We start from the raw sequence: 14,535 nt of genomic DNA on the forward strand, positions 1-14,535 counted from the left end.
GGGGGGGCGGGGAGTGTAGTTGTGGAGATGGGAGGGAAGGGATGGTAGGAGAAAAACAAAGGAAATGTAGTCATTACCTCGCTCATGTAACTGTAACCCCTCCTCTGTACAGTATTCTCACAATAAAGTTATTTTTTAAAAAAGTATTTAACGCTGGTATGTGAGACAGTAGAGAATATTTCTGTGTATCATTTTTTCTTAAAGTGGCTATGAGCTGACTACAGAAATAGTTTGTAAACATACCCAGGTGGAAAGCTGTGAAAAACTGGCCTAGACAGTGTCTTTCCAGAACAGGAGAGAAAAGCAGCAGTGGAAAGCAGCCAGCCTACTGCAACCATCAAACCTTGCCTCCTATAAATTTTCAACTCTCTAGTATTTGATACAGTAAAAAAAAAAAAAAAAAGGAGGGGTGAAGATGCGATTCACTTTACATATTAAATTTCCCTGAACACATTATTAACTCTGAGGTAAATTCAAGCACCAGAATTTTCTTTTTTTTTTGGGTCCGCTCATGGAGCCTGAACTCTGGGCCTGGGCGCTGTCCCTCAGCTCTTCAGCTCAAGGCTAGCGCTCTACCACTTGAGCCACAGCGCCACTTCCAGCTTTTTTCTCTTTGCTTATGTGGTGCTGAGGAATCAAACCTAGGGCCTCAGGCATGCAAGGCAAGCGCTCTACCACTGAGCCACCTTCCCAGCCCGAGCACCAGAATTTTCTTGATCTAACCTGATTAAAAATTCAGCCTAGGATGTTCTATGTAACATTACATCTAAAACACAACCAGAGATGATAACTTATACAGGGCTCTGTGCATTTACAGGATACTTAGAGGAGGTATTCAAGGGTCTAACTCCTTCAGACATCTAAAACCATACTTATCAAAACAAACTCCAGGAAATGGAAACATGGTTTTGTTGTTGTTGGTTTTATTTTCATTGTTGTCTCTTTATTTTGGGGAAGGGGACACAGAAATGGAAGAAGGCTGAATAAATGTACCATGGTATTCAATATAGCCGATGTAAAAAATGAACCATGTAACTTATGGGCAGGGAGTGGCAAATGAGGCAAAGTCAAGGGGTGACACTGTCCAGGAAACACTGTACTCATTTCCTAACTTATGGAATTATAAATCCTTTGTACAACTCAATAATGCCTAGGGCATCACACCTAAGTGTGAGCTAATTATAAAAGTTTAATTCTGGGGCTGGAAAGGTGGCTCAGTGGTAGAGTGCTTGCCTTGCATGCATGAGGCCCTGGGTTCGATTCCTCAGCACCACATAAGCAAAAAGAAAAAAGCTGGGAAGTGGTGCTGTGGCTCATAGTGGTAGAGCGCTAGCTTTGAGCTGAAGAGCTGAGGGACAGCGCCCAGGCCCAGAGTTCAAGCCCCACAATCGGACCCCCGCCCAAAAAAAGTTGAATTCTGAAACAGCAGCCAAGAGTAGTGGTTAGGCTAGCACCAGTGATCTTAGCACTGGGGAGTTGAGACAGGAGAATTGGTAGAGCCCAAGGGTTTGAGAACAGCTTGGGCAACATAGTGAAACTCCCATCTCGTAAGTAAACAAATTCAATAAAATATCTGAAAGTTAGCCTTCCCAGTTATTCTCCTTGTCAGTTAATTTCATGCTCCTAGAGTAACTGTAGAACGTGTATTAAGGAAGCTTTCTCTACATAAGGGGAGGTACGCTGCACCTCAACAGTTCAGAGGTTTCCAGAATTGCAAATTTCAAGAGACAAAGGAGCACCTACTGTTTTTAACCAGCCTTATAACTTCAAGCCCAACTGGAAGTTCCAGTTCAGAGTGAAAGGAGGTGAATATTGTAAGGAGTATGGGCGGAGGAGAAGTGGATCATTCATTTTAAATATGCGTGGGCTACCTCAAAAGGACAAGTGGGTAAAGGGAGAGATTCAAGCAGCAAAGTACATTTAATTCCCATCAAAATGATTGCTAATCATTTTTCTTGGCAGTTTTAAGTGCCTTTTACAAGGGTCCTCCCTCAATTGGAGATTTTAGCACTCACCAAATCCTCTGAAGCCCGGGCTTGTGCTCTTCGGAAAAGATCCAAGTCATACTCGCTTGTCAGGTTTTCCAAGAGAGGCTCCCGAGTGTTCCCATAGGTTTGTCTATGTTCCTAGAAAAATAACCAGAGCATGATACTCTCTGCTCCTAAATGTAGTCCACTGCCTTTCAAAGTATGCCAACCACAACTAGAAGCTATTTACACAGTGCTTATACCCTAGATGCCAGGGATAGAGTACAGGTAGACTATTTGCATGGTACTGCCAAAGTCCTAGTTAGTCAGTAGAGATGCTTTGAAAGGTTCAGGAGTACCTTCTATTGCTAAGGTCCATGATCAGGACTCTAGGCCTCTATTTCTTCCAGAGAAAACATGCAGGACAGTAAGAAACAAAGGACAACAAACCCAGGAGGATATTCCCCTGACTTACAAGCAAGACAAATAGAAATAAAAACCAAATTCTCCAAGCCTTAGTATTTTGAGATGCTAGACTGAAACCTGCAAGTAGGGAGAGAGAGGCAGCTGGACTAAGCAGTCTTCCAAATTCTTTCACCTGAATTGCTGTGGCCACATAGTACTACCTACCAATTGTGTAAAGTTCCCACTTAAAACTTGAGCCTAAGTGTACAGAAAATGCAGGCTAGACACTATATTAAGCAAGATGAAGGGGAAAAACACAGAGAATTAAGAGAATAACAGTCCAACTTTAAATAATAATCAAGCCTTACCATGACATTCGATACAAGTAATCCGTCCCTGGAAAGAAACTGGAGGGGAGAGACTTCTCTTTTAAATCTGGATTCTATCCCTTCCCTGCAGCACTAGACTCCACCTCCCCCAGAAAAGAGACAAAAGTACTTAACTGAAGGAGTAGGTTTACCTCAGGAACAACACGCTAGATTTCAAGCATACATTAGCATTTGAAGAACTATTCATTTGCATCTTTGTTCCTATTATCATTTCTTCCATGCTAATCTGGTTCTGGCCAGTTTGGAATTTGTCACAAAAGACAGGTTCGAAGAACTTTTTGTAAATTTTTCCATTCAACTTGTTTCCATTCAACAACCCAGTTTGGGGGACTATAGTAAGCTCTAAGCGCCAGCAAAGAGTTTCTGATATTTACCTGATGGTCTCTTGTAGAAAACAGCAATTGGCTAATCTGCAAGGCAAAAGCTTAAAAAGCGAAAGGGAAACAAATGAGCTAAGTTCATGCTAATTAAGAACTAAACTTTTCCTCACCATACATTTCTCTTTCTGTTCTTTGCTTAGTCCAGAATTTCTTTTCTTCCTGAGTTCTGCTACCTTTTCCTTATAGCGCAGCTGCCTCTCTGTTGGTGCCTAAAAGAAAAAACTGAGAAGTCAGCTGGAAAACTCATTACAAGAGTTAAACTTCAAAACTACAAAATTTTAATAAACATTTTTATAAAGAAAAAAGAGCCAAAAATTTAGTTACCTGTGAATAATGTATCCATTTTATAATTTAAAATTAATTTCCTTCACACTCAAACTATATTTACTGCTAGTTAAACTAGGTTCTGTTTTTTAATAGTACTAACATTTGAACTCAGAAATTTGTGCTTGCTAGGCAAGTGCTCTCCAGTCCTTTTTGCTGTGGTTGTATTTGAGACAAGGTCTTGCTTTTTTTGTGGGCCATGCCTGGATCCTGATCTCCCTATTTATATTTTATACTATAGCTGGGACACTGTAGTTGGCTGGCATGCCATCATGTCCAGTTTTTCCTGTTGAAATAGGTTTTTAAAAAATCCAGTACTGGGGCTTGAACTCAGGGCCTGGGCAACGTCCCTTAGCTTTTTCACTGAAGGCCAGTGTATTACCACTTAAGGATTACTCCATTTCCAGCTCTTTTTTTTTGGGGGGGGGCTGATTAACTGAAGAATCACTCAACTTTGAACCACAATCCTCACATCTCAGAGTCCTGAGTAGCTAGGATCATAGGCATGAGCTAAGACAGTGCCAGGTGAGATGGGGGTCTTGAGAACTTTTTGTATAGCTTGGGCTGTAACTGATCATCCTGCCACCAGCACTTGGCTCCACATACACCTGGCTGTAAACTTATCCTAACATTAATATGAATTAAGAATGCAAGTCAAGCTGGGTGCCGGTGGCTCATACCTGAAACCCTAGCTACTCAGGAGGCTGAGACCTGATGGAAGTTACAAGCCAGCCAGCCAAGAAAGTTTATGAGACTCTCATCTCCAATTAAGTACCAAAGAACCAGAAGTAGAGCTGTGGCTCAAGTGGTAGAGCACTACCTTGAGCACATGCACACATGCCTGCGCGCGCACACGCGCACACACACACACACACACACTCTCTCTCTCTCTCTTAAGGTGTGGAAGTGGCACTGTGGCTCAAATGGTAGAGCACTAGCCTTGAGCACACATGCACACACACACATACATACTCTCTCTCTCAAGGTGTGGAAGTGGCACTGTGGCACAAAGAAGCTCAGGGACAGTGCCCAGGCCCTGAGTTCAAGCCCTTTTTCAAAGCAACAGAAATAAGATGAAGATCACAACTCAGTAAGCATTTATTGAATACTGTTTTTGAAGTAATGTTTAATGATCTGATAATGATACAAAATGAATAACAAAGAAACTGAGTGAGAACCTAAGGTCCATAATGAAAAAGGTGGCCATTTCTTAAGAGTCCTTTTTATTGCCAAGCAATGTGATAGCTATTACATATACAAGGTTCAGCTGACTACTCTGTATTGTCACTCATTTATATTAACAAGGAAATAAAGTTTAGGAAGATTAAATGGTCGGCCCAGGACAAAACAGCAAGAGAAAGAATCACAGTATTCAATCCAGATCAATTTGTCTTCCAAGCAAAACTTCCTCACTACCATGCTCCCAGTTATCCACTTAAAATCGAACTACAAAAACAGACACCTAGATAAGAAACTATGAATAATATGTGATAAAGGCTGAAATTTTTTGAACACTAGAATGGACTACACTAAAGGAAGTGGCTCACTAATAGCAGGTGAAGATTTGGAAAGAATTCCTGTAAGAGCTAAGAATTGGACAAGGCCTTAAAAGAATAAATATAATCTCTTCTTCTTGGTCAGGTATAGAGTTCCAGGCAGAAAAACAGCCAAAAGTACAGACCAAAGCCATTTATAAAAGAACAAGGAATCAATGCAACTCAAATGTTCAGAGGATTAGAACAAGGATGCTTCCTGGAAATCACAGGAAAAAAGAAGAAAAGCAACCTAGCTGATGAACATCAGATATGAAGGAAATATCACTGCTGACCTTAGAAATAAGCCAGCTAAGTGGAGGTGGCTTGAAAGCAAACTATAATGGGGTTAAAAAACAAGAGGGAAAAATTAGAAAATGGAACCAATGTAATCTTTCAAATAATCAAGAGTATCTTCTATTACTATTTCTATAATAAGTAGCTTGACTCTACCATTTATGAGGTAGAAGTATTTATTTATAGAAATTTACTACCTAGGAAGTAAATGTCCTGGGCTGATGTCTAGAAAAGTTATTTAGCCATACCTTGAGCAACAAGAGGCATGGATATGCCTATAGAGAAATCATGGGTCAAAGGAGATTGAAGATGGGGATCTCAAACTGAATGGCCAGCCAGAGCTTTCACAAGGCCCATACCTGGTGCCTGGTTGCATGCCTGTTGTTGTCATCTTGCCTGTGGGACAGCATCCTCTCTTCTATCTGCTTATCCCGGCTCTGTGCTCTCACCTGCAACCATCAACAATGTCAATAAATCCACCTGTTTCTAAGACTACATTTACTTAAAGTAAAAGAATTCATGATAATCCCTTGCGTTTAGGCTGTACTTTGAAAGTAAAAGGTACACATATTATCACAATCTCTATAAGAGACAAAGCAAGCCTCTTATCATCCTTTCTCAGCCACTAAGTGAAAATCAGAAAAGTGAAATTATTGTTGCTAAATGGTGGGAAAGCTTTACCGCAAGTCTGATGATTGAATCTGGATTCCTATCATTGTACTGGCTAATAAACTGTTAAGAAACTAGTTTAAAAAAAAAAAGACCAAAAAACTATATAAACAAACAAAAAATAACTGAAGAAGTGCAGAGAATGAGAAAATACAAAGAAAACATTAGGAAACCTAGGTAGAGCCAGGCACAGTGGTAGGGACCTGTAGTCTTAGATACTAAGCATGTTGAGACAGGAGGATTGCTTGGGCAACATAGTAAGACCAGATAGATATACAGATATAGATAGATGACAGGGTAAAGAAGAAAAGGAAAAGAAAAAGGAGGGGAGAAGGGGAAAGAGAAAGAAAAGGGAAACTTGGGTTCAAGTTTATAGGAAAACGCTATACAGTTACACAATCTCAGACAAATCCCATCACTACATAGTTTCAGTTTCATCATCTGGGAATTGAGACCTCAAATCCAATTACCTATTCAGCTTCACTAAGGTTTAGCAATGTCAGAACTAGCACTTCCTACATATCTGCTCTATTCCAAATCTTCCTGATAACAGAGGGCTACACACCATCTTAAGTTGACCAGGTAAAAACTGGACGTCATCTGTGATTCTTCTTTTTCTCCTATCTCACATCGAATCCACCTGCAAGTCTAGTAGCTTGCTCCACTCCAAAATGCAACCTATTCTTAGACTTTCCACAGATACCATGCTAGTCCAGAATCCATCTACTGCCACAACTTCTTGAGCAGCCTTCTTCTAGTTCTATCCTCAAGTGAGATGTCATTTCAACAAAATGTTCACAAAATTACATCATGCCTCTGCTTAGGCAATGCTTCCTATTGCCATCAGAATGGAAACATATTCCTGTGCCAAACCTCAGGCCTTCCTGACCTGAGCCCTGCTTCCTCATTTCCCATCATGTTCTAGCCACAGCCTTCAATCCCTGAAATTCAGTGATTCTTTCTCCACAGCCATTTCTTCTAGATCCTTATAGGATTGTTTCTTTGCCACTATCCATATCTGAGATCAAATGCCAACTCATCAGGAACATCTTCTTTGACCTCCTTTATCAAAAGCAGTACATTGGAATCTACCATGTCAGAAATAGTCATTATCTTCAGCCTGTTGGTCTCTCATATTACTACATAAAATTCTTATTGACATATTTATAGGTATGCATTGTCTCCCTCCCTAAGGTAAGCCCCTTTTTTGCGGTCTTCCCTGATTTTGGTGGTACTGGGGTTTGAACTCAGGGGCTTGCACATGTCACAAAGGCATTCTATTATTTGTGCCACACCTCCTGTCCTTTCTGGCTTGGTTATATTTGAGATAAGGTCTCGCATTTTTCCTCAGGCTGGCTTGAACCATGATCATCCGGCTTATGTTTGCCTCATAGCTAGAATGACAAGGGCAAACCACGAGGTATAATGGGGGCCCATTAACTTTTTGTACAGGCTATCCTCAACTTCAGTCCTCCTGATATCAGTCTCCTCATTGCTGGGAGTACATGTGTAAGCCACTTACCTGATACGTGTAACTAAATAAGACACCTATTTGTAACTGGTTAGCACACATAGCCACAGAAGTTCAAGACTGAATAGAAATGGTAATATTGCTGGGCTGGGAAGGTGTCTCAGTGGTAGAGCGCTTGCCTTGCATGCTCAAGGCCCTGGGTTTGATTCCTCAGCACCACATAAGCAAAAAGAAAAAGCTGGAAGTGGCGCTGTGGCTCAAGTGGTAGAGCGCCAGCCTTGAGCTGAAGAGCTGAGGGACAGTGCCCAGGCCCCACAACAGGACTCAGAAAAAAAAAAAAAGAAAGAAATGGTAAAATTGCTGACTACAGAGGTTTACTGGAAAACTCAAGGGCAATCATGTAGATGCAGGTAGTTTTAAAACTCAAGAGCTTTTGTTAGGTTAGAGATCTAGCCTAGTGCTGCAAGCCTAGTATGCATGGGGTCCTGAGTTTGCAACAACACAAAACAAAAATTCTAGAACATTTATAAACGTAAGAAACCAATCTAATCTTTCCATGTGAGATTTTAAATGTAAGCCATAGCTTGTTTTAGAAATTCTATCAACCGGGGCTGGGAAGGTAGATCAGTGGTAGAATGCTTGCCTTGCATGCATGAGGGTTCAATTCCTCAGCACAACATAAGCAGAAAAAAGTCAGAAGTGGTGCTGTGGCTCAAGTGGTAGAGTGCTAGCCTTGAGCTAAAGAGCTGAGAGACAGCGCCCAGGCCCAGAGTTCAAGCCCCACGACTGACTTAAAAAAAAAAAAATTCTATCAACCTTTAAGTGTACTGCAGGAAAAATGAATTATGGTAAGCCTGATTCACCTTTTGAAAGAAGGGACTAAAAGAGGAAAAATGTAGAACAGAAATGTTTTGTGCGCTGGGCGCCAGTGGCTCACACTTGTAATCCTAGCTACTCAGGAGGATGAGATCTGAGCATCGAGGTTCAAAGCCAGCCCAGGCAAGGAAAGTCTGTGAGACTCTTATCTCCAATAAACCAGTAGAAAACAGGAAGTGGCTCTGTGGCTCAAGCAGTAGAGTACTTGCCTTGAGCTGAAGAGTGCAGGGATAGCGCCCAAGCCCAGAGTTCAAGCCCCATGACTAACAAAAAAAAAAAAAAAAAATCTGGAATGAAGAAAACTATTCTAATCTTAAGAATACATATATAATTGGAAATAAACTATTCTTCATAAAGACCAACTAAAGAAAATTTTCATCCTGTGATCTACTTGTAAGTGATAGAACAAGTACTTGAATTGAAGAAAGTTAATGTTAGCTAGAAATATATTCTTTTTTTTTTTTGGGGGGGGGGAGTCCGGTCATGGGGCCTGAACTCTGGGCCTGGGTGCTGTTCCTCAGCTCTTCAGCTCAAGGCTAGCATTCTACCACTTGAGCCACAGCGCCACTTCTGTTTTTTTTCTTTTTGCTTATGTGGTGCTGAGGAATTGAACCCAGGGCCTCATGCATGCAAGGCAAGCACTCTACCACTGAGCCACCTTCCCAGCCCCAGAGCAAACTTTAAAGGATAATAAAACATCCTTTATGACATTCAGAGCCAGTTCGCTAAAACTTTATTATTAAAAGGCAATTCTAGCCACTTACAGTTATGCACTACTTAGCAATGTTTCCATTAACAACAGACCACTTTTACATATGAAAGCTTGGTTGCTATAACATGGTAGCAGGGTACACTGTTATGTGTATGTGGTGATGCTTGTATAAACAAACCTACCAGCGGCTACTCATAGAAAGCATAGCACACATAATTATGTCTACTATGCAATACTTGACAATGGTTATCACTACATTACACAAACGTATTTACTACACTGTATCCTTCATTGTTAAGTGTATTCTTTGAATTTATCAAAAAGAATTTCAAAGCTGGGAGCCAGTGGCTTATGCTTGTAATTCTAGCTACTCAGGAGACTGAGATCTGAGGTTTATGGTTCAAAGCCAACTCAGCCAGTAGTCTGTGAGATTCTTATCAGAAACCAGAAGTGGAGCTGTGGCTCAAGTGGTAAAGCTCAGGGAAAGTGCCCAGGCCCTTATTAGTTCAAGATCCTGGACAGGCACAAAGCTACTCAAACCTCCTCCCCCCCCCAAAAGAATTTTAAAACAGTATACATTATACTAGCAGTAAGCTTGTAAATTTTCTCTTAACAGCACCATTTCACTTAATGTAATGGCAAGCTTGCTTATAAATCACCAGAGGCATAAATGCAGTAAGCTGTGCTACATACACATATACACATAAACAAAGAATGCAGCCCTGCTACCAAGCAATATATTACAATTTCTTGAACACAAAAGCAAAACATAGTGCAACTTCGGTGAAAACTTGCTATTAGATACAGTCATTCTCATTTTATTTTGATTCATATATACTGCATATTATAAAAACAAATGGCAGGTTTGAGGTAACTCTGTGTCAAACAAAAAGTCTGTTGGCACTATTTCTCTAAAAGCTCTGAAGATTACTAATGTATTTTTTTTTTCCTTTTGTTAACAGTGCTGGGATTTGAATTCAGGACTTCACACTTGCTAGGTAGCCAATCTATGGCTAGAGCCATGTCCAGAACCTTTTGTGCTCTAGTTATTTACAGAGTCTTGCTTTTTGCTGGTTCTAACCTTGACTATAATTCTTTATGCTTTCCATGTTGTTGGAATGACAGGCTTGTATCACCTACTATGCCTTAACTTTTTCTGTTCAGATGGGGTCTTGGGAACATTTTTTCCCTGCATTGGTCTGGAGATATGATGCCTTGAATCTCATCAACGTGGAACTACAGGTATGTGTCACCATATCCAGCTATCAGTTACAATGGCAACTCAAACTTTTTGCATGGGCTGGCTTCATGCCCTAATCCTCTCAATCACTGATTTCTGAGCAGCTAGGATTACAGGTGTAAGCTACCAGCACCTGGCAGATAAGTCTTTTTGTTGTCGCTGCTGATTACAGGCACCAAAGAAATATTTTATCTTGCTTATACTTACAAAGTACATAAAACTACAAGACTTAAAATCTACTGAAGTCAACTGAGTACTGTAATCCTAGCTTGTAATCCTAGCTACTCAGGAGGCTGAGATCTGACTGGTTCAAAGCCAGCCCAGGCAGAAAAATACCCATGAGACTCTAATCTCCAATAAACTACTCAAAAAAGCTGGAAGTGGCGCTGTGGCTCAAATGGTAGAGCACTAGCTTTGAGCACAAAGAGGCTCGGGGACAGTGCCCCAGCCCTGAGTTCAAGTCCCATGACCAAATAAACCTACTGAAGTCACAGAAGGCCAGAGTCTCACATGTACTCTATCAGTCTTTATAGCCTCTTGATAAAAAAAAAAAAAAACAGCATTTCTCATTTCCTTCACAGCTCTATGTAGTCACAGTCCTTTATTTTTTAACTTATTTTTTGTGCTGATAAAGGGGATTGAACTCAGGGCCCGACACTGCTATCCTTTAGCTTTTTCACTCAAGATCAGTACTTTACTACTTGAGCTACAGTTCCACTTCTGACTTTTTGGTGGTTAACTGGAGATAAGAGTCACATAGACTTTCCTGCTGAGGCTGGCTTTGAACTGAAATCCTCAGATCTCAGCCTCCTGAGGAGCTAGGGTTGTAGGCTTGAGCCACTGGCACGGCTTCTACCAGTCTTCATAAGCATCAACTATGATGAAATATCATGAGGTATTTAAAGATAACTGATCTTTTTGTGTTTGCTGCGAAAAAGGGGTTTTCACTTGGAAAAGCTTCCAATTTCACTACAGGTAATTTCTTTCTGTTTATCATTATGCACAACAGGTCAAGAAGCAGAATTGTTTTTATTTATGTGGGCAACTCATTACTGAGTATATAACTTAGAAAGATATAATCTTAGCAGCTAGATCACAACAGAACATAAAATATTTCTGGATGGTCCCAATTCTGAGAGAGAACCACAGAATGGAGTCATGAAGGTGGGTCACACTCACCTAGAGAATTACAGCCGGGTGTAGGACACTTCATATTGAAATTGTAGCTTTCATGGAAGCGACGGCGCTTGGGACGATGAGAGAGGTCACTGCCCGAGTCCTTCAGGGACATGTCCTTGGCAATGCTCTCATCATGAGACACATTGGGGCTGGAGATGTCTATGTCAGATTCAGAAGAAGGTGCATTTCCAGTTGGAGTTCGAGGTGGTGACTCATCATGATCAGCTGTATTTTTAGTTTCTAAAGCAACAGCAATTGGTAGAATGTCTGAAGGGGTTCATTTAAAGGTTTATTGTCAGAAGAGTTTATGGGCTTCCTGGTTCTCTTTCGGTTATTTACTTATCTACCATGAGACACTGATACCATTTCTTAGGTGCAACTTAAATTCTGATTAAAATTAAACTTGGGGTTTACTTAATGCATTTCTCCATGTTTCTCTTAAGCATCTGATCATAAGTAATGAAAACAGGATGGAAAGAAGTCTTTAAAAAAATTATGACTTTATGAGTGGGAAGGTGTCTCAGTGGTAGAGTGCTTGCCTTGCATGCATGAGGCCCTGCATTTGATTCTTCAGTACCACATAAGCAGAAAAAGCTGGAAGTAGAGCTGTGGCTCAAGGGGTAGAGTGCTCGTCTTGAGCTGAAGAGCTCAGGGACAGTGCTCAGGCCCAGAGTTCAGGCCCATGACCGACAAAAAAAAAAAAAAAAAAGAAAATCTGAGTAGGGTTGGGAATGTGGCTTAGTGATACAGTGCTTGCCTAGCATGCATTAAGCCCTGGGTTCAATTCCTCATTACCACACAAACAGAAAAAGCCAGAAGTAGCATTGGGGCTCAAGTGGTAGAGTGCTAGCCTTGAGCAAAAGAAGCTCAGGGACAGTGTCCAGGCCCTGAGTTCAAGCCCCAGGACTGGCAAAAAAAAAAGAAAATCAAAGTCAAACCTTCTTAATCCATGGATGAAAGTGTCCTACTCTCTTGTTTCTATTACAGGTGTAATCTCTGGTTGCTGTGGATTTCAACCAACATACTGGTAACTAAACTGTCCTCTTCAAGGCATATAATTATAAGAAAACAGCAGACAGGCTGGGTATACTGGCGCATGCCTGTGATCCCAGCACTCAGGAGGTAATACAGGAGGATCTCAAGTTACAGGCCAGTCTCAGCTACTGCCTCAAAAAAGAGAGAAAAAAAAAAAAAAAGGCCGGATGCCAGTGCTCATGCCTATAATTCTAGCTACTCAGGAGGCTGAGATCTGAGGATCACGATTCAGCCCAGGCTGAATCCAATTAACCACCAGAAAACTGGAAGTGGTGCTGTGGCTCAAGTCGTAGAGCCCCTGCCTTGGGATGAAGAGTGCAGGGACAGCACCCAGGCCTAGAGTTCAAGCCCCACAACCAACCCTTCCCCCGCCCTCCCCCCAAAAAAGGAATCAGGCAGCATTTGTCTACAGGAATTCTGTCAGTATTAGGCATCTATTTGCAGTACCCAAACCCTCTTTAAAATGAAAGTGATTAGTACACACACAGGTTTACAACACTCAGTTACCTCTATCTGAAAAGTCCACTACTTGCTCAGTTTCAGAGCCAGATGAACGAGTCTGCCGAAGGGGGTACTTTTTCGGAGTCACTGGGGTAGGCTGCTGCTGACTACGAGTAACTCTTCTGGTAGAATAGGCAGGCTCCTCAGTGCCAAAAGACTGCAAATTTCGAACAGGGCTCGAATCTGATCCGGATTTTAAAAGATTGCAAAATAAAAGGAAATCCATTTTATTTCCCATCCATATAATGAAAATGTAGCTTCTCCTCCTCCTTTGTACTTCATAAAATCCAAAAAATCCTTAAAATATATTTTATTAAATTACATATAAGTAAAAGAGCTTAGTTTGGGTATAGATTATTAAATTACATATAAATAAAGAGCTTAGTTCGGGTATAGATATAGTATGTATAGTATTACTAGTTTAGGTTCCATAATCAACACTGATGTGCTTCTTGAGCACATCAGTATCACCAAGCTTGTTTCCTGATCAACAACAAAGGAAAATACTAGGCATAACATTCCTCAAAGGTTCTGGTGAGGAACATGAGAAAATATAGAGAGCATGTAACATGATCTCTGGTACATAGAAAGCTTTATATATTAGATTCCTCCTGTTTGTCTTCCTTTATTCAAACTCATCATGAAACTGACATTCTATTACTAACAGCATAGAAATTTGTTTCCTTTTATGAGGAGTTTATTTTTAATTTTTAACTTTGTGTGTGTGTGTGTGTGTGTATGTGTAGATCATGAGGCTTGAACTCTGGGCTTGGGCGATGTCCTTGCGCTTTCAGAGAGCGCTCTACCGCTTGAGCCACAGCGCCACTTCCTGTTTTCTAGTGGTTTATTGGAGATAAGAGTCTCATGGACTTTCCTGCCTGGGCTGGCTTTGAGGCTTTGAACCTCGATCATCAGATCTCAGTCTCCTGAGTAGCTAGGATTACAGATGTGAGCCACCGGCACCCGGCGGAGACATTTTCTTTTTTGAGACTAGGTCTTGACGTGTATCCCAGGCTGATTTGGAGTCTGCTAGGTCATCTGGATGGGCTTACATTTTCATTCCTCATGCCTTTACTTCCTTAGTGCTAGAATTATGGCATACGACACCATGCACAAAGTATATTTTAAGCAACAAAAAAGATTCCTTCAGCAGGGCAACTGGTGGCTCATGCCTGTAATTCTAGCTACACAGGAGGATGAGATCAAAGCCAGCCCAGGCAGAAAAGTTCATGAGACTCCTATCTCCAAATAACCACCAAAAATCCGAAGTGGCACTGTCACTCAGGTTGTAGAGTGCTCGCCTTGAGCTGAAGAGCTCAGGGTCAGCGCCCAAGCCCCGAGTCCAAGCCCCATGACCAACAATAAATAAATAAATAAATAATAGAAAAATTCCTTCAGTGGTACAGTGCTAGCTTTGAGCAGAAGTAGCTCAGGGACAACACTCAGGCCCAGAGTTCAAGCCCCAGGACTGGCAAAATAACAATAAATTTTTTTCAATAATGTATAAGTCATAATGATTCTCCAAAGAAGAAAACTGGAATTCTCAAGCTTTTTTTTT

General features: G+C 41.1%; 1 protein-coding gene across 1 annotated transcript in view; it reads right to left on the reverse strand.

Annotated features, from left to right (window-relative positions):
- Kat7 (K(lysine) acetyltransferase 7) overlaps positions 1–14,535 on the reverse strand; it is a 45,199-nt gene that overhangs the window by 13,688 nt on the left and 16,976 nt on the right. The window contains exons 3-7 of the mRNA XM_013036788.1: positions 12,984–13,160; positions 11,442–11,681; positions 5,654–5,751; positions 3,252–3,350; positions 2,016–2,126 (exon numbers count right to left, since the gene is read on the reverse strand). Coding sequence (XP_012892242.1) covers positions 2,016–2,126; positions 3,252–3,350; positions 5,654–5,751; positions 11,442–11,681; positions 12,984–13,160 — 725 coding nt within the window. The remainder of the gene's footprint in view (positions 1–2,015; positions 2,127–3,251; positions 3,351–5,653; positions 5,752–11,441; positions 11,682–12,983; positions 13,161–14,535) is intronic.

Source organism: Dipodomys ordii, unplaced genomic scaffold (assembly GCF_000151885.1).
Source record: "Dipodomys ordii isolate 6190 unplaced genomic scaffold, Dord_2.0 Scaffold7, whole genome shotgun sequence".
NCBI lineage: Eukaryota > Metazoa > Chordata > Mammalia > Rodentia > Heteromyidae > Dipodomys > Dipodomys ordii.